At 36.4% G+C, this 22,105-nt stretch overlaps 1 protein-coding gene across 1 annotated transcript in view; it reads right to left on the minus strand.

Annotated features, from left to right (window-relative positions):
• The window catches only part of PGR (progesterone receptor), an 81,316-nt gene that overhangs the window by 34,872 nt on the left and 24,339 nt on the right, over positions 1-22,105 (minus strand). The window contains exon 3 of the mRNA XM_017545921.2: positions 14,931-15,047. Coding sequence (XP_017401410.1) covers positions 14,931-15,047 — 117 coding nt within the window. The remainder of the gene's footprint in view (positions 1-14,930; positions 15,048-22,105) is intronic.

Genomic DNA, 22,105 nt, shown 5'->3' on the forward strand with positions numbered 1-22,105 from the left:
GTAGAGTAATGTGCTGTACCAGTTTGTAGCCCAGGAGCAGTGGGCTGTACCATACAGCCCAGGTGTGTAGTAGGTTATACCATCTAAGTTTGTGTAGATGCACTCTATGATGTTCATTGATAAAACTGCCTACTTCATGACAGAATTCTCAAAAGGTATCCCTCTGTTTGTTTCCTTCAGATTACATACCTTCCTCCACCAGGCTTGCTGCCCCATAACAATAGAGGCTAGGTCCATTTTATTTGCCAGGTAGATTTGAAGCTTTATAAACTGCTAACTACATGGTGAACTCCCAATAAATATTTGCTAAGTTATTAAAGCAGTTGTTTTGACCTAACATAGATTAATACAAGAATATCAGAAGAGAGTACTAAAATGGGAATGTGAACAGCAACATGATTTCTAAAAATTGATTTATTGGTTTTTTATATAGAATATTTGTTCAAAGAAGTTATTCCTAACCTTTACATATAAGAACCACTACTAAGTAATGCAAGTAACAAATAAATCTGTAGAACTTCAGGTTATTTTCTTTTAGCATTTGTTGATTGAGAAAATAGACAATGGCAAAAAGTACTCAGAATTCAGTGACAGTTTACAATGACTATATTAATTATATTTTTGCATCTCTGAAAAATAATGACACCTGGTATTTTGGGTAATCTAAGCAGAGAGTAGGTGTGTGGGGGTCAGTGGTCCCCCATTCCCTTGCCCGCTGCAGCAACATGAGAAGATGACAGGCATGGAGGAGGCCTTGTTTGCTGGAAGGAGGAAACATTTGGGCTCAGATGCTGGGTGTGAACAAGCAGGCATAAGAAAGTGGATGGACAAGGTGGCTGAATAGTTGCCTCCTATTCAAGCTGATGGACGAGGTTTTGAGGGATGGAATCAGAAGCAGAGGTAATGATCTGGGGGAGGTTTAGAGGAAAATAGCTCCATTTGGAGAATGTTTTCTTTGTGGCCAATCTACAGTATGGCTATCCCTGTACTCTGCCTTCCCTCATGTTACAATGCATGAACTGCCTCTGTTCTGGACATTTCGGTACCAAATCTTACTCCTTCTCACCCATTTAGGGACTTTTCTCTGAAATTATTTGCCCTCTTGTCTGCATCCTCTAATAGTCCCTCCCACCCATAATCTATTCCGTGGAGAAACCTCTCTCCATTTCCTCTACCCCAATTCTCCCTTGAACCTTCTCCAATCAGCTTATTTCTCTTCTGATTCCAACAAAATTATTCTTGGCAAGGCCTTCAAAGATTTCCAAATGTCAAAAAACAATGGTCAGTTTTCAGTCCTGGTCTTAACCCAGGTAAGCACATGACACATTGATCACTTCCTTCTTCTTGTAACACTCTTATTCATTTGGCGTCCACATATTTCATTCTTGTAGTTACTCTTTCAGTCTCTCTGGCTAGCTCTTTTTCATCTTCTCAACTTCTAAATCTTTGAGTACCCAGAGCTCAGTGTTCAGACTTCTCTTAGACATCTATGCTCTCTTTCTAGGTGTCTGTATCTAGTACTGTGTCCCTAACATCACCTAGACACGAATGATTACCAAATGTATAGTGCTAGTCCCAGCTTTTCTCCAAAACTCTAGACTCAACTATCCAACTGTCTTCTCAGCATCTCCACTTCTATTTCTAACAGATACCTCAAATTTTATATGTTTAGAGCAGTCTTAATACACTGGCCCAAAACCTACATCTTCTAGGTTTCCAACTTCATTTACATACCTGCTCTGGCCCCAAACTCTAGAGTCATTATTGATACCTCACTTATTCTCCCACCTCATAGCTAATACATCAGCAAATCCTGGTAGATGACCATGAAAATATAACCCAAATCCAAATCCCTGTTTCCATGGCTTCCACCATAATTTAAGTTCCCACAATCACAGTTGGACTATTGTAACATATGCTGGCTGGTTTCCCAGCTTTCATTTTTTGTAGCCCATTTTCTATACAACTTTAAAGAGTAAAATCAGATGATGTCACTCCTTGCCTACTATTTTCAGTGACTCCTGATTCTACTTAAAATGAAGTTAAAATTCCTGTGAAGCTCTACAAGGTCCAACTTCCCCTTGCATAGATAGCTTCTCTTCCGTTCTCCCTCATGCTCCATCCATATTGACACCATCTTGCCCTTAAATTATATTTCTGCCTTGTGGTCTTACACTGACTGTTTGCTCTGCCTAAAATGACTTTTTCCTTGGATATTTGCATGGCTTGCTTTCTCGCCTCCTTTATATTTCTGCATATCACCTTATCAGATAGTTTGTTCTTGTCTATCCTATACATAGGTATTTATAACATATATATCCAGAATATACAAAGAATTTCAATAAATCAGAAAAGGAGTGAACATGTATTTCAAAGATAAAGAAAAATACAGGCAGTAAAACATAACGATATGATTGACCTCACTAGTAACCAGAGAAATGCAAAGTAAGACCACAATGAGACAACATCTACCTAAAATGTCAAGAACACAGAATACAGAAACACACAAAAGAATACAGAGCTGCCATGAAGTGTATACTACTACTTTAAAAATAATCTAGCATTATCTAGTAAAGCAAAACATGATCATGTATTACAATCTACAGTTTCATGCCCAGGATTGCAGTTTACCTACAGAAACTCTCAAACATGAACCACCAGAAGACATGTGCAATAATGTTCACAATTACACTATAGGTAAAATATAGAAAATGTCAAGTGGAAGCAGATATCAATACATGAAAATGGATAAATTGTAGATCCTCATAGAATGAAATAATGCAGTGTAGAAAAAAAAAGCCAGAATATTACACATCAGAATTAAAAATACACAAATACAATTTTGGGCAGTAACATCAAATTGCATAAATATACATATCATTTCTAAGAAAAAAAGACCTCAAAACTAAAAAATATGTTGATGAGGAAGACATAGATATTAAAAGAACCTATAGAATAATATTAAAAATGATGAATTCCAAATTAAAGATATAGAGGCTTTCTGGAGAAAGGGACAGAGGAACGTGATCAGGAAGAAATATGCAATCAATTTCAAGATATTGATAATATTTACATTTTCCTAAGCCAACTGAGTACACGTGTGGATATTAATTATATTGTTTCTACATGTCATTTGCTTTATATGCATTTTTTGTATGAATAAAATACTTTATATTAAAAAGTATGGCTTATTATCAGGATAAAAAATCAATGTGTAAAAATCACAAGCATTCCTATACACCAATAATACACAAAGAACCAAATCATGAATGAACTTCCATTCACAATTGCTACAAAGAGAATAATACCTAGGAATACAATGGATGTAAAAAACCTCTTGAAGGAAAACTACAATCCACTGCTCGAGGATATAAGAGAGTACACAAACAAATGGAAAAACATTCTATGCTCATGAATAGGAAGAATCAAGATTGTCAAAATGGCCATACTGCCCAAAGTAATTTATAGATTCAATGCTATCCCCATCAAGCTACCATTGACTTTCTTCACAGAATTAGACAAAATGACTGTTAATTGCATATGGAACTGAAAAACAGCCTGTATATCCAAGACAATCCTAAATAAATAGAACAAAGCTGGAGGCATCACGCTACCTGACTTCAAACTGCATTGCAAGCCTACAATAACCAAAACAGCATAGTACTGGTACCAAAACAGATATATTGACCAATGGAACATAACAGAGGCCTCAGAAATAACATCACATATTTACAACCATCTGATCTTTGACAAACCTGATGCAAACAAGGAATAGGGAAAGGATTCCCTATTTAATAAATGGTGTTGGGAAAACTGGCTAGTCTTATGCAGAAAACTGAAACTGGACTCCTTCCTTACACCTTATACAAAAATTAAGATGAATTAAAAACTTAAGTGTAAGACCTAAAACCATAAACACCCTGGAAGAAAACCTAGGCCATAACATTTAGTACAAAGGCATGAACAAAGACTTCATGACTAAAACACCAGAAGCAATGGCAAAAGCAGCCAAAATTGACAAATGGGATCTAATTAAACTAAAGAGCTTTTTCACAGCACAAGAAACTGTCATCAGATAGAACAGGCAAAATACAGAATGAGAGAAAATTTTTGCAATCTATCCATCTGACAAAGGTCTAATATCCAGAATGTACAAGAAACTTAAATTTGCAAGAAATAAATAGCCCCATCAAAAAGTAGGCAAAAGATATGAACAGACACTTCTTTTAAGAAGACATTTATGTGGCCAACACACATGTGAATGTATGCACATGTATGTGTATTGTAGCACTATTAACAATAGCAAAGACTTGGAACCAACCCAAATGCCCATCAATGATAGACTGGATAATGTTTCACATATACACCATCAAACACTGTGCCACCATAAAAAAGGATGAGTTAATGTCCTTTGCAGGGACATGGATGAAGCTGGAAACCGTCATTCTCAGCAAACTGACACAGGAACAGAAAAGCAAACACTGCATGTTCTCCCTCATAAGTGGGAGTTGAACAATGAGAACATGTGGACACGGAGGGGAACAACATACGCTGGGATCTGTTGGTGGGTCGGGGGCTACAGGAGGTACAGCATTAGGAGAAATACCTAATGTAGATGACAGGTTGATGGGTGCAGCAAACCACCATGGCACATGTATACCTATGTAACAAAGCTTCAGGTTCTGCACATGTGTCCCAAAACTTAAAGTATAATAAAAAAAAATTAAAAAGTATGGCTTATTTAAATAGCATGTGTTGAAAAGATGAATAGTGTAGGAAACAGTTTTGTACAATTATTCTTATGTACATGTAACTGAATCTGAATGGATGATGATAAGAGAAGGAGTTTATATTAAAACTGATATGAAAAGTTCTTGAGAGAGAAGAGATTTAGTAAAAGTGAAAGCTTAAATATAACCTAAAAATAAAAAATTTTGAAATATCTCAGCAAAAACCCTGTAGAGAATGGGAGCAGGGGGAAGAAAAGCTAAACTTCTTCAGGGTGTTTTAATAAAATAATTTGGTAAAATGGGGCAGGCATAATTATTATTTAATTCTGATATAATAAAAGAGAAATACAGATTTTTGTATTTTCAACTAATTTTTCTATATCTTTACTATTTTTTAAACTGCAAATAAAATTGTTTTTTAACCCAATCTGACTTTTGATTTTGACAGAAGTTTAGTCTATTAACATTGCAGAATAATCAATACATAAGGTTTTATTTCTTTCAACGCATTTTATGTTCAGTATATATTATACTTCCTCATAATTACCTCCTTTCCATTTTCTTTCTTTGCTAGCCTGCTCAAGTTTCCCTTTATTTTCTTTTCTCTAGTTAACTTTATATATTAATTTGAAAGTTCTACTTTGCTTTTTCAATTTGCTAGTGTTTGCATTCCCATCCTTAAGAATCTCTGTATTCCTCTTCTGTTGTATCAGAAGAATCTGTGTGGTTCAAGTAAATTGATAGTAACAGTACCTGTACAAAATTATGGAAAGATGTCTAGAGGCAAGCTTCTACTTCAGATTAATGAAATGATGACCACTGCGCAGTGCTGGGATCAGTCCACTGGCACTATACTTTAACAATCCTTTATAGCACTGAAGAGTTTGCCTTCCGTTTTTCAGGATTCACCTCCAATTTCCATTTAAAACCAAGTATGCCTTTGTATATATACTTCAAAGAAAACAAAGATGCTAGACAATAGGAAATATAAAGTGAAATCAGGTATTTAAAAAAAAAACTAGAAATGGTTTTTTAAAAGTATATGTCTCCATCATTCAAGTAAAGTGAACTGCAATGTAGGAGATATTTGAACCCCTCAATTCTAACTTTTCACTGAGTCTAGAACATAGACACTTGTAGATACTACTGAAAAGTTCTAGTTGGCAACCATAAAAGGTGTCCCATACAAACCTAGAAAAATTTTAAGCAAAGAAATGAGAATGAATACTCTGAGGACTATCCCCAGCTAGCATGTGTGAGATGGTGTTTAGGGTAAACAACCAAACTGATGAGAAAGACAGCAGTTGGCTGTAGGGTTCCTATGCAGTGAACTTGGGGAGCAATGTGAGAGGTGCTGTCTCTGGGAGATGCTGACTCAAAGGCCAAGATTGGGGTGGAAAATGTGATGCCCATAAGAGGAAGATTATGAGAGGTTTAGAGAGGTAAGTGGTAGCTATCACCCACGGTAGATCATGCCTTAAAGAGGAAAAATGATTTCTGTTCATAGAGTATTAAAGGCACAGAGCAGGACTCTCTATACTTCCAGAAAAGGTACTATGTCCTAAATTCAAGAATTTTGCAATTCTTCAGAAGACTTGTAACCTTGTTGGCTGTCAAGTGTAGGAGAAGTGAACAAAAAACAATAAAAATCTTTACTACACAACCCATACTCTCTAGCCCAGCAAGTTATTCTCTTTGTCAAGAGAAGTGGTTGAATCTAGGTGGAGGAGTAGGAGGTAAGGGGAGGAGAGAAACTGGCTTTCTAATACGACCTTTTAAAATGTGAAGATAAGGCTCTATACCAAAAAAAGACAACAGAAAAAAAGAAAAACTCATAAAACCTGTAACTGTGGATTTTAAAAAATTTCCACAAAGATAACTATTCATTTAATCATTATTTTATGTAGAAAGCTACTTATTTTTGAAAGAGCTAATTACCTTATATTAGTTTAGCATTTTACAACTGCAAAATATAAAACTGTATTTATTTCAGAATATTTTTGTGAGTCATTAAACAAAAATGTTTTCTAGAGAAAAGAAGATGGAAGCAGAACACCTAAATTAGAAGATATATTACCATCTTTAAGGGTGTAACTATCTTCCCACTCAGTGCTGTACAGCAGTGAACTAAAGCAAAAGTTCATTGTGACCTGTTGAAGGTAGGGAAGTGATTCATTAAAAACAAGAAGCATATGCAATGAAGAAATCAAATAACTCAAACTTATAATCAAAACATAGCCACCAAAGCAGATAAGAACAAACTGCTCCTAACAAAATCTATGTCATGACATGTCAAAACATATTTATGACCTCTATTATCCTACTGTAAGATTTTATTAAATCTTTTAAAAGCATTCTAATACTCTCTAATGTTTTATCTTTTGTTATTAAAATGGTCTGTATGCCAGAAATGAGAATTCTCAACCATAACAGCATGGTTTTGGTATAAAAAGAGACACAGGCCAATGGAACAGAATAGAGAACCCATAAATCAATCCATGTATTAACAGTCAATTCATTTTGACAAAGGTGCCATGAACATACACTGGGTAAAGGGCAATCTCTTCAATAAATGGTGCTGGGAAAACTGACTACCTATATGCAGAAAACAAAACTAGATCACTATCAACCACATACAAAAATAAAATCAAATGGAATATAGACTGAAGTGAAAGACCTGAAACTACAAAAGTACTACAAGAAAAGTTTGGGAAACTGCTTCAAGGCATTGGTCTGTGCAGATATTTTTGTAGTAAGGCCTCAAGGCATAGGCAATCAAGGCAAAGATTGACAAATGGAATTTCATCAAGCTAAAAAGCTTCTGCACAGCAAAGGATACAATCAACAAACTGAAGAGACAATCTAAAGAATGAGAGAAAATATTTGCAAACTATTCATTTAACAAGGAATTAATAATCAGAATATGTAAGGAACCCAACTCAATATAAAAAAAATAGGTAATCCCATTTGAAAATGGATAAAATGTCTGAACAGAAATTTCTCAAAAGAAGACACACAAATGCCAACAGATAGATGAAAAAATGCTCACCATCACTAATCATTGGAGAAATGCAAATCAAACCCACAATAAGATATCATCTCACCCCAATTAAAATGGCTGTTACTAAAAAGACAAATGCTGGTGAGAATATGGAGAAAGAGGAATGTTCATACACTGTTGGTAGTAATCTAAATTAGTATTGCAACTATGGAAAACAGCACAGAGGTTCCTAAAACTTAAAACAGAACTGCCAAAAGGAAGAAAATTGGTATAATGAAGAAATATCTGCATTCACATGTTGATTGCAGCACTATTCATAATAGTAATTTACCCCTCCTGTGAGGAGATCCTGGTACAGGGGGGCCCTCTCTATTCCATGCCAAAGCAGATCTCTAGACATCTGGAGCACCCACTCTCCTGGATCAGGAGCTTAGGATGCACCCCATGCAGAGAAGTTGGAGATGAGAAGGTTTCCCAGCTTCATGTCTATGTACAACCCTAGGTGCTTGGTGGCCACCCACTGTATTCTTTCTCAGCACTGGTGTTTGTGCCTGCCATCAGGTCACCAGCAGGTGGACCTGCTTGGTCCAAACCTGCCCTCTGTGGCTCCCATCTCCCTGGGTTGACCAGGGAGTTAAGACTACTGTGCATCCTACAAATCAGCCCATTGCCTGAGGCAATGGAGAGCTTCTGCTAGTAAACAAGGATCAAGTATATATCTAGCCATCTTGGTCACAGCCGGCTCTTACCTATAAGTGCCACCTATGGGCTTGTGCGATGACCTGCAGAGCCCAATATACAACCTGCTGAAAGAAGTATATAGGGCTGTAGAATCAAAGTGAAAAGACCCTACCCAACATTCTTTAGAGGCATAAGCCCTAGAAAAGGGGAAAAAGGCGAACAAAAAATAATAATTATTTTTGAAAAGAAAAACTCCTATGCACATGAAAATAATTACAAAAATTCGAAGTGCCTGTGTCTGCAGATGAGAAGAAACCAGTGCAAGAATTCCAGCACAATGAAAAATCTGATTGAGTGACATCACCAAAGGATTGCACTAGCTCTCCAGCAATGGTCCCTAACCAAGAGGGACACTCAGAAATGACAGATAAATAATTCAAAGAATGAATTGCAAGGAAGCTCAATGTAATCCAAGACAAGGTTGAAAATCAACAGAAAAAAACTTATAATGCAATCCAGGAAAATAAGGAATGAACATCTTAAAAAATCATTAATAGCTTCTGGAATTAAAAACCTCACTTAAGGAATTTCAAAATATAATCGAAAGCTTTATCAGTAGACTGGACTAGGCAGAAGAAAAAATTTTAAAGCTTGAAGGTTGATCTTGTGAACTAATCCAATCTAATAAAAATAAAAAATAATTATTTTAAATGAGCTGTTTTTGAGAAATATAAGATTATATAAAGTGTTGTTGGCATTCCTGAGACAGTAGGAGAGAAAGCAAACAAACTGGAAAATATATTTGAGGGAATAATTCAAGAAAACTTTCCTATTCTTGCTAGAGACGTAGAAATCCAGAGAACGTCTGTGAGATACCATAAAAATGAACATCACCAAGGTATAAATCTTAAAGGCAGCTAGAGAAAAGTGAGGATCACTTACAAAGAGAACCCCATCAGGATAAGAGCAGACTTCTCAGCAGAAAGGTTAAAAGCTAGGAGAGATTGGGGATGTATTTTCAGCATTCTTAAAATAAATTTCAAGAATTTCATATCCTATAAACTATGCTTCATAAGTAAAGGAAAAATAAAATATTTTCCAGGCAATCAAGTGCTAAAGGAATTTGTTACCACTAGACCAGGCTTACAAGAGGCACCTGCAAGGAAGTTCTAAATAAACAAAAGAACCATACCTGCTTCATCATAAACACACTTAAGCACATAGCCTGCATACCCTACAAAGCAAGAACACAACAGAAACAATGAAGCAAACAGTTAACAACTAAACAAGGGATCAAAACTTCACATATCAAAATTAACCTTGAATATAAATGGTCTAAATGCCTGATAAGGTTTGGTTCTGTGTGCCCAACTAAATCTCATGTTGAATTGTAATTCTTAATGTTTGGGGAGGGAGGTGATTAAATCATGGGGACAGATTTCCCCTTGCTGTTGTTGAGTTAGTGAGTCAGTTCTCAGGAGATCTGATGGTTTAAAAGTGTGTGGCCCTTCCCCTCTCACTCCCTCCCTCTCTCCTGCTGTGCCCTGGTGAGACGGGCTTCTTTCCCATTTGCCTTCCACCATAATTTAAGTTTCCTGAGGCCTCCTAGCTATGTTTTCTGTTAAGCCTGAAGAACTGTGAGTCAATTAAATGTCTTTTCTTCATAAATTACCTAGTCTCAGGTAGTTCTTTGTAACACTATGAGAAAAAACTAATACAGAAAATTGGTACTGGGAGAGTGGAGCACTGTTAGAAAGATATCTGAAAATGTGGCAGTGACTTTGGAACTGAGTAATGGGCAGAGGTTGGGACAGTGTGCAGGGCTCAGAAGAAGACAGAAAGATTTGGAAATGTTTGGAAATTCCTAGAGACGTGGTAAATGGTTGTGACCAAAATGCTAATAGTGATATGGACAATGAAGTCCAGGCTGAGTTGGTCTCAGATGGAGTGAAAAAAATATTGGGAACTGGAATAATGGTCACTTTTTCTATGCTTTAGCAAAAACACTGGTGGCATTTTGACCCTGTCCTAGAGATCTGTGGAATTTTGAACTTGAGAGAGATATTTGGGGTATTTGGTAAAAGAAATCTCTAAGCAGTAAAACATTCAAGATGTATGTGACCTGGCTGTTTCTAAACAGGTATGCTCATATTCATGAAAAAGAGATTATCTGAACATGAAATTTACATTTAAAAGTGAAGCAGAGGAAAAAAAAATATTGTAATATTTGCAGCCTGGCCATGTGGTAGAAAAGAAAAAAGCATTTCCTGGGAATAAATTTGAGCCTGTGCAGAAATTTGCATTAGTAAAGAGGAGTTGAAGGTTAACAGTCAAGACAATGGAGAAAATGTCTCCAGGGCATTTCAGAGATCTTCACAGCAGCCCCTCCCATCACATTGCACCATGTACAAAAATTACCTCAAGAAGGATTAATGATTTAAATATAACACCTTAAACCATAGGAAACTTAAAAGAAAATCTAAGAAATGTAATTCTGGACATCAGCCTTGGGGAATAATTTATGACTAAGTCTTCAAAAGCAATTGCAACAAAAACAAAAATTTACAAGTGAGACCTAATTCCACAAAAGAGTTTCTGCACAGCAAAATAAACTATCAATGGAGTAAACAGACAACCTACAAAATAGGAGAACATAGTCACAGACTATGCATCCAACAAATGTCAAATATCCAGAATCTATAAGGAACTTAAACAGTTGAACAAACAAAAAAACAGTGTCACCAAAAAAAAAAATAGTCAAAATATTTGAATAGACACTTCTCAAAAGGAGACACACAAGCAGCCAACAAACATTTAAAACTGTTCCACATCACTAATCATTAGAGATATGCAAATCAAAATCACAAAGACATACCATCTTACGCCAGTCAGAATGAATATTATTAAAAACTCATGCCAGGCGGAAGTGTCTCACACCTATAATTTCAGCATTTTGGGAGGCTGAGCTGGGAAAAATCACTTGATGCCACAAGTTTGAGACCTGACTGGGCAACATAGTGAGACTTCATCTCTACAAAAAAAGATAAATAAAAAGTTTGCCAGGTATGGTGGTGCGTGCCTATCGTCTCGGCTACTCAGGATGCCGAAGTAGGAAGATCACTTGAGCCCAGGAGATTGAGACTACAGTGAACCATAATGGTTCCACTGCACTCCAGCCTCGGTGACAGAGTGAGAGTCCAAATCAGAAAAGAAAACCCAAAAAACCCTCAAAACCTAGCAGATGCTGGTGAGGCTGTGGAGAAAAGGGAATACTTATATACGTTGGTGGGAATGTAAATTAGTTCATCCACTGTAGCAGTCAGCTTGAATACTTCTCAAAGAACTTAGAACTATCATTAGACCCAGCAATCCCATTATTAGTTATATATCCAAAAGAAAACAAATTGTTCTTCCAAAAAGACACATGCACTCATCACAGCACTGCTCACAATAGCAAGGACATGTAATTAACCTAGGCGCCCATTAATAGTGGATTGAACAAAGAAAATGTGGTATATATACAGCATGGAATATTATGCAGCCATGAAAAGAACAAAATCATGTCCTTTGCAGCAACATAGATGTAGCTGTAGGCCATGATCCTAAGCAAATTAACATAGGAACAAAACCAAATACTGCATGTTCTCACTTATAAGTGGGAGCTAGACATTGAGAACCCATGAACCTAAAAATGGCAACAGTGGAAATTGAGAACTACTAGAGGAGGAAGGGAGAGGAAGAAAGGATTGAAAAACCATGCTCAGTACCTCGGTACCTCAGTGATGGGATCATATGCACGTTAAACATTAGTGTCACATGATATACCCAGGTAACAAATCTGCACTTGTACCCACTGAAGCGAAAATGAAAGTTGAAAAAAACAAACATAGCTGCGATAGCTGGAAAAAAATGGTCTAATACACTCTTTCCCAGAATGTAACACATACTCATTTATGGTACACACACGGTTTTTAGGTGGTATGTTAAATATGTATTCAAATAGTTAAGAATGTATTTTAATGTCTTTTAGAAAAAGACATTAAATGGCATATCAAATCCATGATTTCAGAGACACTGTTGCTTAGGAAAAGGCTAAGTAAAACAAAAATATTAATTAGACAAATGAGTTCAGAAGTGATTCCCCTTCCTGATAATCCCTACTAACTGTGCTTAGTATCTTTTCACAACACTTATCACTATTTGACATGTGTATTTGTTGCTCCTCCTCCCATAGTGTAAGATCTGTGAGGGCAGGAATTTTGTCCATTTTGTTTGCTGCTATATGCCCAGGACTTAGAATACTATCTGTTAACTAGAAAGGGCTCAGCATACAGTTATTGAAAGAGAGGGATGGGGTGCAAGTTACAAAGTGATTGAGGGAGAAGAGGGAGGATGGAAAGGAGGAAAGGAGAAAAAGGAAGGGAAAGAAGGAAAGGAAGGGAAATGAAGGGAAAAGAAGAGAAGGGGGACAGGGAGGGAGGGAAGGACTGATTGATTAGAGTTAAGCAAGTAAGTAATATAAAAGGTTAAGAATGTAGCAATAGCTGTCAAATACGCAGAGTATGGTTTGGGAAGCATAGGAATAACAGGCTAAAGTAACAAGCAGTTTGGTTAGAGAAGATAATAAAGGATTACAGATACTAGAACAATGCGCTGAAGGCTGGATGCAGTGGCTCACGCCTGTAATACCAGCACTCTGGGAGCCTGAGGCAGGTGGATCACCTGAGGTCAGGAGTTCCAGACCAGCTTGGCCAATACGGTGAAACCTTGTCTCCACTAAAATACAAAAATTAGCCGGGCATGATAGCAGGTGCCTGAAATCCCAGCTACTTGGGAGGTTGTGGCAGGAGAATTGCTGGAACCTGGGAGGCAGAGGTTGCAGTGAGTGGAGATCGCACCATTGCATTCCAGCCTGGGTGACAGAGTGAGACTCTGTCTCAAAAATAAGTAAATAAATAAATAATATGCTAAAGCTCTAGAATATTATGAGATAACATAAAATTCTCTAGGTTATATTGCTGATCCCTAGGAATATTCTGAAGGTTCTATCCAGAACTCTACCATTTCTATCCTTTGATAAAATTGAAGTCTTTTAAAGTCATTGGGAAAACACTCAAGATTAAAGATCTTAATGGAATCTAAGTTTCAGCATTAGAGTCTCTGCTATTTTCTAAGGCAATCATGCTGAGAAGAAAACAGTGGCTGTGCCAGAGTCAGAATACCTTCAGGTCTTTCTTCCAGCTCCTACATTGAGTAGATATGTGATTTTGTGAGAAAGTTGTATTTTCTAAAATTTCAGTGGTTCCTTAAGACTTCTGAGTGGAAACAGAAATACAAAGAGATGGTAATTGAGGTGTGGGTCTCAAAAACAATTTTAATCTGCTGAGAGTGTGGGTTTATGTAGTTAATAGAAAGTTATTGAGTACCTTTGTAAGCCAGGAACTACTGCCAACCTAATCACTGCCATTAACTTAGGGAAAACAAATCTTTAATCCAGAAATTATAAAATTCTATGTGTGATCTAATTACATGAATTACTATAAAATGCCTAGCATGTTACCCGAGTGATTAATTTTGGCCCAGCATGTTTGCAAAAACAAAGGAGATGACATCTGCATATTCTGTAAACTTGACAAGCATTGGTCTAAGTATAGCATTTCCCAAAGGAAGATACACATAACGTTATGGAACACAAGCTGTTTATAGTTGGTGCACGGAAGAAACATTTTTAGTGTTAATGATTAGGTAATAATTTTATCATGTTTTAAAAAGTTTTATCTGGATGTAAAAGCCACCCATTCCAAGACAGTGTTGTGCAGTATGTTGGTAAGTGAAAAAATGCAGGGAGTAGGATTGTCTTGCATAACCGTGGCTTGCTTGATCTCCCTTACTCTGTTAAGTTTTCATTCAAACTATCTGTCATTATCTGACGTTAATTTTTTAAATGTGTGCTATATTACTGAAAGTTTTAGAGATTTTAATAATAACAAAAATATGGGAAAAGGGATTTATTAATATAACTCTTCATCAAATGGATTCCTACCCCAGTTCCAGTAATCTTGCTTTAATCAATCACTTGGAGAAGCTAGAAAGCAATGTACCTGACCAATTTGCAGAATCAATTTTTGAGCTGAAAGGAACGTTAGTGCTCTTGTTTTATAGATAAGTAGGCTAATGCCCAGGAAGAGCTGTGGTCACACAGGACGTGGGCAGCAAAGCCTAGACTTCAACACATGTTACTTAAGGACAGGTCAGTGCATTGCCCATAACCTCTACTTATAGGCAATATAGATGAATGGAGTTTTCTTCTCGTAACAGACCTCAAAGTGCTGGAATCCTGTAAAGTTAATGGAATGGTATTGGTTGCTTCATTCAGACACTCATATGTGCAGAGTCACTGCCAGTAACCAAGATGGAAAAAACAAAACCAAGATGAATAAGAAATTACAATTTTCTGACACACAGTTTTACAGTATAAAGATTACGCAGTATATTACTGATGAAAACATCAGAGTTACCTCCAAGAACCATGCCAGCCTGACAGCACTTTCTAAGGCGACATGCTGGGCAGTTTTTTCTGCGGATTTTATCAACGATGCAGTCATTTCTTCCAGCACATAAGTAGTTATGCTGCCCTGAAAAAAACAAAATGAGTAAAAATTATTTATGAAATCTAAGAATCACTGGAAATTCTATGCAGTGACAACTGAAACAGAGACTAGATACACATCAGCAAGTGCATGACTCAGCCAGCTTCCTGCCTGGCGTGACTGAATGTTGGTAAAGCTATAAAACTGCTCAGTACTTTACCTGGGCCTTTAGGAGCCTAAACGAGGTGAACATAGCTGAAGAATCAGTCCTGGGGATGCTTTAAAAATCTTTTGCACATGATTTCTGTCCATCTTCTTAATGGTGTCAGTATCAGATTGCCTTTAGATGTCATTTCAAGATTAATTACATGTTACTTATAAGCATGGGTTACATGACGTGGTCAAGTTCTAGTAAAACCTTTTCTTTCTGGCATCTTTGCCTTCAAGAAAACAGATACAGACTAAAGAACTCAAGAGGCCTCTGAAGTAGATCTTTAAAAAAAATCTAAATGCTTAGTTCTATTGGAAAATTCCAGAGCTGGTTCTGTCTTAATGGAGTCAATGCTTGGGAAGAGCATGTAAAAAAAAGTCATTTATTGTACTGAATTTAATGCCTGCTTTATTTTGAACACACATTAGAAAATACCTTGAACAGAAATAATGATAGAGGAAGAACAGATTAAAACAGAGAGAAGTACTCAATAAAGAAGAGAAGACTTTTAGAAGTATAGATAATACCCATCACACATCACCCTGGGTCACTTTGTGTAAAGGAAACTATATATGCCTTTAAAAAGGCCTGGCACATAAATGTAATATCCAACAATAATGATTTTAAACCACAGATATGTTAGTAAGTCATAGAAAAATATAATTTCTTTATATTGAGCAAAAATGAAAAATAATTCAGCTTAAACATGCAAATGTTAATTAACTGGAAGATTTACTTTTGTTGACACTCTTTTTTGCCAATAAATTTATTTAAAACTGTGAGTCTTTCAATATCATCAGCCTACTTCAGCCTACTTATACTTCTGAAGTGTGACAAATAATTTTAAAAGATCATGGAGTATTCCTATAGTATTTTACATTAGTTAAGATTAAAATCAGAGTCTTCTGGCCAAAGTTTGTAGTAAAGGAATTCAGAGGTACCTAAAACATGTACTTAAGCAGGGGAAACGATTAGCCTAAATGGCAAAGGGCAAAAATGCCAAAAGGCCTATCTCTGTGACAGCTGATAAAAAGAAGGTTCCTGACCTTGGTCATTTCTGGAAAAGCACAAATATTATTTTCTTAAAGATGCATGCCTCTATAAACTTGACAACCCTTTCAAAAGGTGGGCAAAGGATATGAATAGACACTTCTCAAAAGAAGACATCTATGCAACTGACAAACATGTGAAAAAAAGGTCTTCACTGGTCATGAGAGAAATACAAATCAAAACCACATGGAGATACCATCTCGCACCAGTTAGAATGGTGATCATTAAAAAATCAGGCACATGTACTGATTTGTATGTGGCATATATATATCCCATGAATACTATACAGCCATAAAAAAGGATGAGTTCATGTCCTTTGCAGGGACATAGATAAAGCCGGAAACCACCATTCTCAGCAAACTAACACAGAACAGAAAACCAAACACTGCATGTTCTCACTCATAAGTGAGTGTTGAACAATGAGAACACATGGATACAGGGAGGGGAACATCACACACTAGGGCCTGTCAGGGGATGGGGGGCTAGGGGAGGGATAACAGGGAGTTGGGGGATAGGGGAGGGATAGCATTAGGAGAAATACCTAATGTAGATGAAGGGGTGATGGATGCAGCAAACCACCATAGCACATGTATACCTATGTAAAAACCTGCACATTCTGCACATGTACCCCAGAACTTAAAGTACAATAAAATAAAATAGCTTAACAACATCAAATATTTTTTTTCATTCCTAAATGCTGTGAATTCTTTCCTGATCTTCTGAATCATTTGCTTCAGGTTATTTCTTTTCCTACCTGTCCCACTACTTCATATTTTGAGGGCTCTCTTTTCTGACTCTTCACCTGTCTTTCCAGTAAGTTCCCTTTGCCAACTCCTCTTCTTTTGCTTATTCTTTATAGTTGTGTGCCACTGCACACACTTTATGGGTAGTCTCATTATCTTTTGACAGTTCCCAAATCTCAATATGAGCTCTGACCTTCCAGTCATTTCTCTAGGTACCTCAAACTCAACATTTATGAAATACGATTTAGTGGTTATCAGTTCAAATGATATCATGAATTGTATTATTAGAGAAATTCTGTAAGAACACAAGGAAATTCAAAACAGAAAATAACCTACAATTTGATAACAATGCATCTATTCTAACTTTTGCTTCCTTCTTGCTATGGTTTGAATGTTTGTGTTCTCTTCAAAATTCATATTGAAACTTAATCCCCAATGCAACAATATTAAGAGGTGGGGCCTTTGCCTTCAGGGATAGAATCAGACACCTTCTAAAAGGGCTTGAGGGAGCAAATTTGGTCCTTTTTGGCTTTTCTGACATGTGAGGATGTAGCAAGAGGCACCATCTTGCAAGAAGAGAGCAAGACTTTACCAGACATCAAATCTGTGCCTCCTTGTTCTTGGCCTCTAAGCCTTTAGAACTGTCAGAAAATATTCCTGTTTTCATAAATTACCCAGTCTAAGGAATTTTTGTTGCTGTAGTAGAACAGACTAAAATATTTCCAAACTGTCTATACAAATCTAAATGGTACTTAATATCTATTTGTTAATATTTAAGTGAATATATTTATACTTTTATAAAACTCTCATTCATTCAACAAGTACTGAGTATCTACTATATCCCAGCACTATTTATTGCATAATCCACCTTTTCCCTCACTAAATTAAAATACCATCTTAATTGCTGATGCTACATTGTAGTACTGAAGAGCACAGTTAGAGAGGCCAGACCGCTTGTTCAAAGCTCAGATCTGCGAATTACTATCCACAAAAGAAAAATAATAAAAGAACAGCAGACAATTATTAAGCATGTACTATGTGCCAGGCATTGTTATAAGCTACTGACATGTATCAACTCATTTAAACATCAAAGCAACCTTGGGAGGTATTATTATTCTTATTTTACAGAGAGTTAACTGGAGCATCTAGAAGTTAAATAGCATGCTCAAGGTCACAGAGTTAAACATTTTATTATCTTGAGAGGTAGTATAGAAAGTTAAGCATATGGTCTCTGGAGTACTGTTTAAATGTGAATGTCAATCTCATCACTTAGTAGCTGGATGACATTTGGCAATGAAAATGAAGATAACATTAGTACCTTGGATTGGATCTAAAGAATACGCAAGCTCATGTAAGAGCTTAGAATAGTCTGGCACATAGCAAGAACTTCAAAAATGTTTACTATAATTATGACTATCACACTCTTAAATCTAAAATATAGTTAGATCTTTTCTAGATGTGGTCCAAGAAGTCTCTAGTCAAGTTATTCAGTTTTAAAGGCAACTTAAAGATATTCTCAAACATGCATAAAATTGGGAAATAAGGCCCAGTATACTCTTCCTGAAGATGTAATCCAGTCAACAATAGATGAGTTATAGCAGAGAATGTATGAGGTAGGAAGTCTGGTATGAAGAGACTGATGATAAGTACCAAATAAATTTAAACATAAGTATAAATAAGGAAATTATAGTTACCAAACAATGCGATTCTTATAAGTGCGGAAGAAAAAAAGGACTTTGAAGTCTGATATTTTAAAGTTTGAGTGGGAAGGAAAATTTTTGACTATTAAGGGCATTGGCATGAAGTCATGACCTTGAGGGGTTGGCACAACTCATATCATCGTTGACTGCATGTGACAGACTGGAACAGTTTAAAGAAATCTGGAAGCTCAATCCACTCTAACTTTTCATCATCTTTAACACTAAGTTATGAGACATCAAAACTGCCAAGTAGATGCATTATCATGCAAACAAAACATAGCGGGTATACAGGTTAATCTTCTCAAGCAATTTTTTGGCTAAAGAAATGTTGCAGCCAGCCAGTTCCAACTAGAGCTGACTGAGATAATTTGGCATGGGGCCCACGCATTGCCTCTGAACCATAATGCATGCCCAGGACTCAGAGCCACCAAGAATGCAATGAATACAGAGAGAGCCACTCACACTATGTGTCACTCCATCAGGTACCTGGCTGTATATGCAGGTGAAGAAAGGTCAGGCACAAATGCATTATCCCTGTCACAACATTTTCCTGGAAATCTAGAAAAAGATGAAAATCTCACATAACATCAGTTGCTACCATTTTTCTTCAGACAACAGTCCCCAGTCTATATTCTGGTTTTGAGAAACAGATCCATGTCTAGATCCACTTGCTCACTTGTCATAAATCTTGGGTTGATGGCTCAATTGTATATTATTGCTTCTCCTCAGTCCAATATAACATTGTCACTATTCGACAAGTGTAAAACAAGTCACCGTATTGAACCATTCGGAGCATTCCATTTGCTGCCATGTTTGCTCTTTACCTACATTGTCACCACCAGGAGTCACAAGACATTTATGAGCTTATAAATGTGTTATAACTATATGACATATGTCTTAAAACACTTATAAGCTGTAAGCCACCACAAACAGGTTACATGGCATAATGATAAATAGGAGAGTTCACTTCAGTAGGAGCCACTATCTAGCTCTCTCCATTAATGTATGCATCATCTGCCCCTTTGAAACCTGGGGAGCTACGGTCTGAAGTCCTTAATAGAGTACTACACTTCCTCTTTCTCCTTGCAAAACTGATCTGCTTTAGGGTGGGAAAAGCAGGGGGTGAGTACTAACTCTTACGTCTTTTCTTTCTAATCACATGCTCTTTCCCATGTTCTTTATGCTCCAGAGTACTAACATCCTTGGATTACCCCCAAACTCTCATGCCTCTATGACTTTCCTCCCTTCCTTCCAATTTATCAACAGAAGAAAATCTCACCCATCTTTCAAGCCTTGGCTTACCTGCTCCCCTCATCTGGTCTTACCTAACTGCTCCCAGAAAGGCTGTAGACATTTCTTCTGTGTACCAACCGCACATTTAATGTGTTCCTGTTGTGTACTGTGTGCCTATAGCTACTAGGATCTGTGAGAGTGGGAACTAATTAATTTTGTGTCGAATACAGTTTGATAAATATTTGTTAGATAAGTGTATACACAATTATACCTATTGTTTCACTTGTATTTGTAAATATAGTTATACTCAACAAAATAAGACGTAGTAGTTCACTTATTGTCATATATAGTATAGTGACTTGCTTCAGAATTTTTAGCCCCTTTTAACATTTTTTTTAAGAGTGCCTTTTATTCAGCAATTTCTTACCTTTTTATAGTAATGGGCCATAATTAAATGTGAAATCTAATAAGCTTATTTTTAACAAAAATTCCCAAGTGTTACTCTTATTAAAAAACCATATTCTGTGAAAATAAAAGCACTATGAAAATGTGAGTAGATCATTTTATTTGCCTAGTGACTTGCAAAAATATTAGATAAATGACAAAATTCCATTTTAAAGGAAATAAATTATCTTTATTATAAACAAGGGACTTAACTGTAAAATAAGAAATCTATATTGTTTGTATTGATTCTCAATATGAGCACAAGTGAACATATTTCTCTTGGGTCTGAGAAAGATCACAATTTTTCATGACTTTTTGAAAAGAAGGGGATAATATGGCAGGAGAAATGATTATAATATATATTCAATAGTTTAAAGAATAAAATAGTGAAAGTCGGTATGGTATGACCTACAAATCATGGACTTGAGGCAACATGAGCTGGTCCATATGAGGGAAATCCTTCTGCCATAAACACAAAAATACTGGATAAAATATAATAGAAGCATGTTACTTAATTACAGTCTGGAAAAAAAAAGGTGGGTAAATCTCTAAAAGCTAGAAAAGAAAAAATAAAGCCAGAGGAACAAACTTAAGTGGACTCTTCAGGGATCCAAAAAGATTTCAGATACAGATATAAGAAATGCCTAGAAGATAAGAACTGGGGTTTGAAGCCCCCCATGAAGGGATGGGATATGTTACTTCAGTCCCAATGAAAGAGAGTGGCAGGAACTGAACTATATGCATAAAAATGTAGACTCTTAAAAGGCTGCCTTAGTGATGAAAGTGGAGCTAGAAAACACTATACAGAAAATGCCAGAAAGCCAGAAACCTGTCCAAAACTCAGGGTAAGGACAAAAATTATGACTAAAAACAAAATAAAATATTGGCCTTTAATGGGAGGTGAATTTTCACTGTCACATGGTACAGGAACCTGGACCAAGGAACAAGGACTGATACAAGACCAGTGAAATTGCCAGGGTCCTTTGAGGGGCAAATGAAAAACTTATTTGTAGGGACAGGTGTGTACACAAGCAAAACATAAAAGTTTTGTACAAGAATATTCATAGCAGCAGTATTCATAATAGCCACAACCAGAAAACAACCCAAATGATCACCTTTAGCATAATGTATAAGCAAATGGTTTTATTAATTCAATGCATTCTTATACAGCAATGAGAATGAATGTCTAGCTCCATGCAAAATGTAGATGAACTACATAAGTATAATGTTGTGTAAAATAAGCAGACACAGAAAAATACTATATGATTCCATTAGTATTAGTTCATACATAGTTCAGCCATAAAGTTTTAACATAGTTCAAACCAATCTGTGATGTTAGAAATTGGGATGATGGTTACTTTGGGGAATGATTGGAAGAGGCAAAATGGAGCTTCTGGGACTCTAATGCTCTTTAAATTTTTTGTTCTGGGTGAAAATAACATGGTTTCATTTACCTACTGATAATCTATAAGCTCTACATCTTTAATTTGAGTGCTTTTCTGAAAATATTTATCAATAAAGTTTCTTTCTTTTAAAAAATGGCTCCAGCTACAAGGGCAACTTAGAGGGTATTGTGATCCAACAGAGTCTGTGTAGGGTCAGTCCATGGAAGTCCAGAAGCAGAGGGTCACAGCCGTGTCCAGAGAGGACAGGTGTCTCCTGCATTATAGGATTATAGGATTACAATTACAGCCTCTCAGTAAAATATCTCCATGAATCTCA

The sequence above is a fragment of the Cebus imitator genome, unplaced genomic scaffold, assembly GCF_001604975.1.
Source record: "Cebus imitator isolate Cc_AM_T3 unplaced genomic scaffold, Cebus_imitator-1.0 Scaffold182, whole genome shotgun sequence".
Taxonomy (NCBI): domain Eukaryota; kingdom Metazoa; phylum Chordata; class Mammalia; order Primates; family Cebidae; genus Cebus; species Cebus imitator.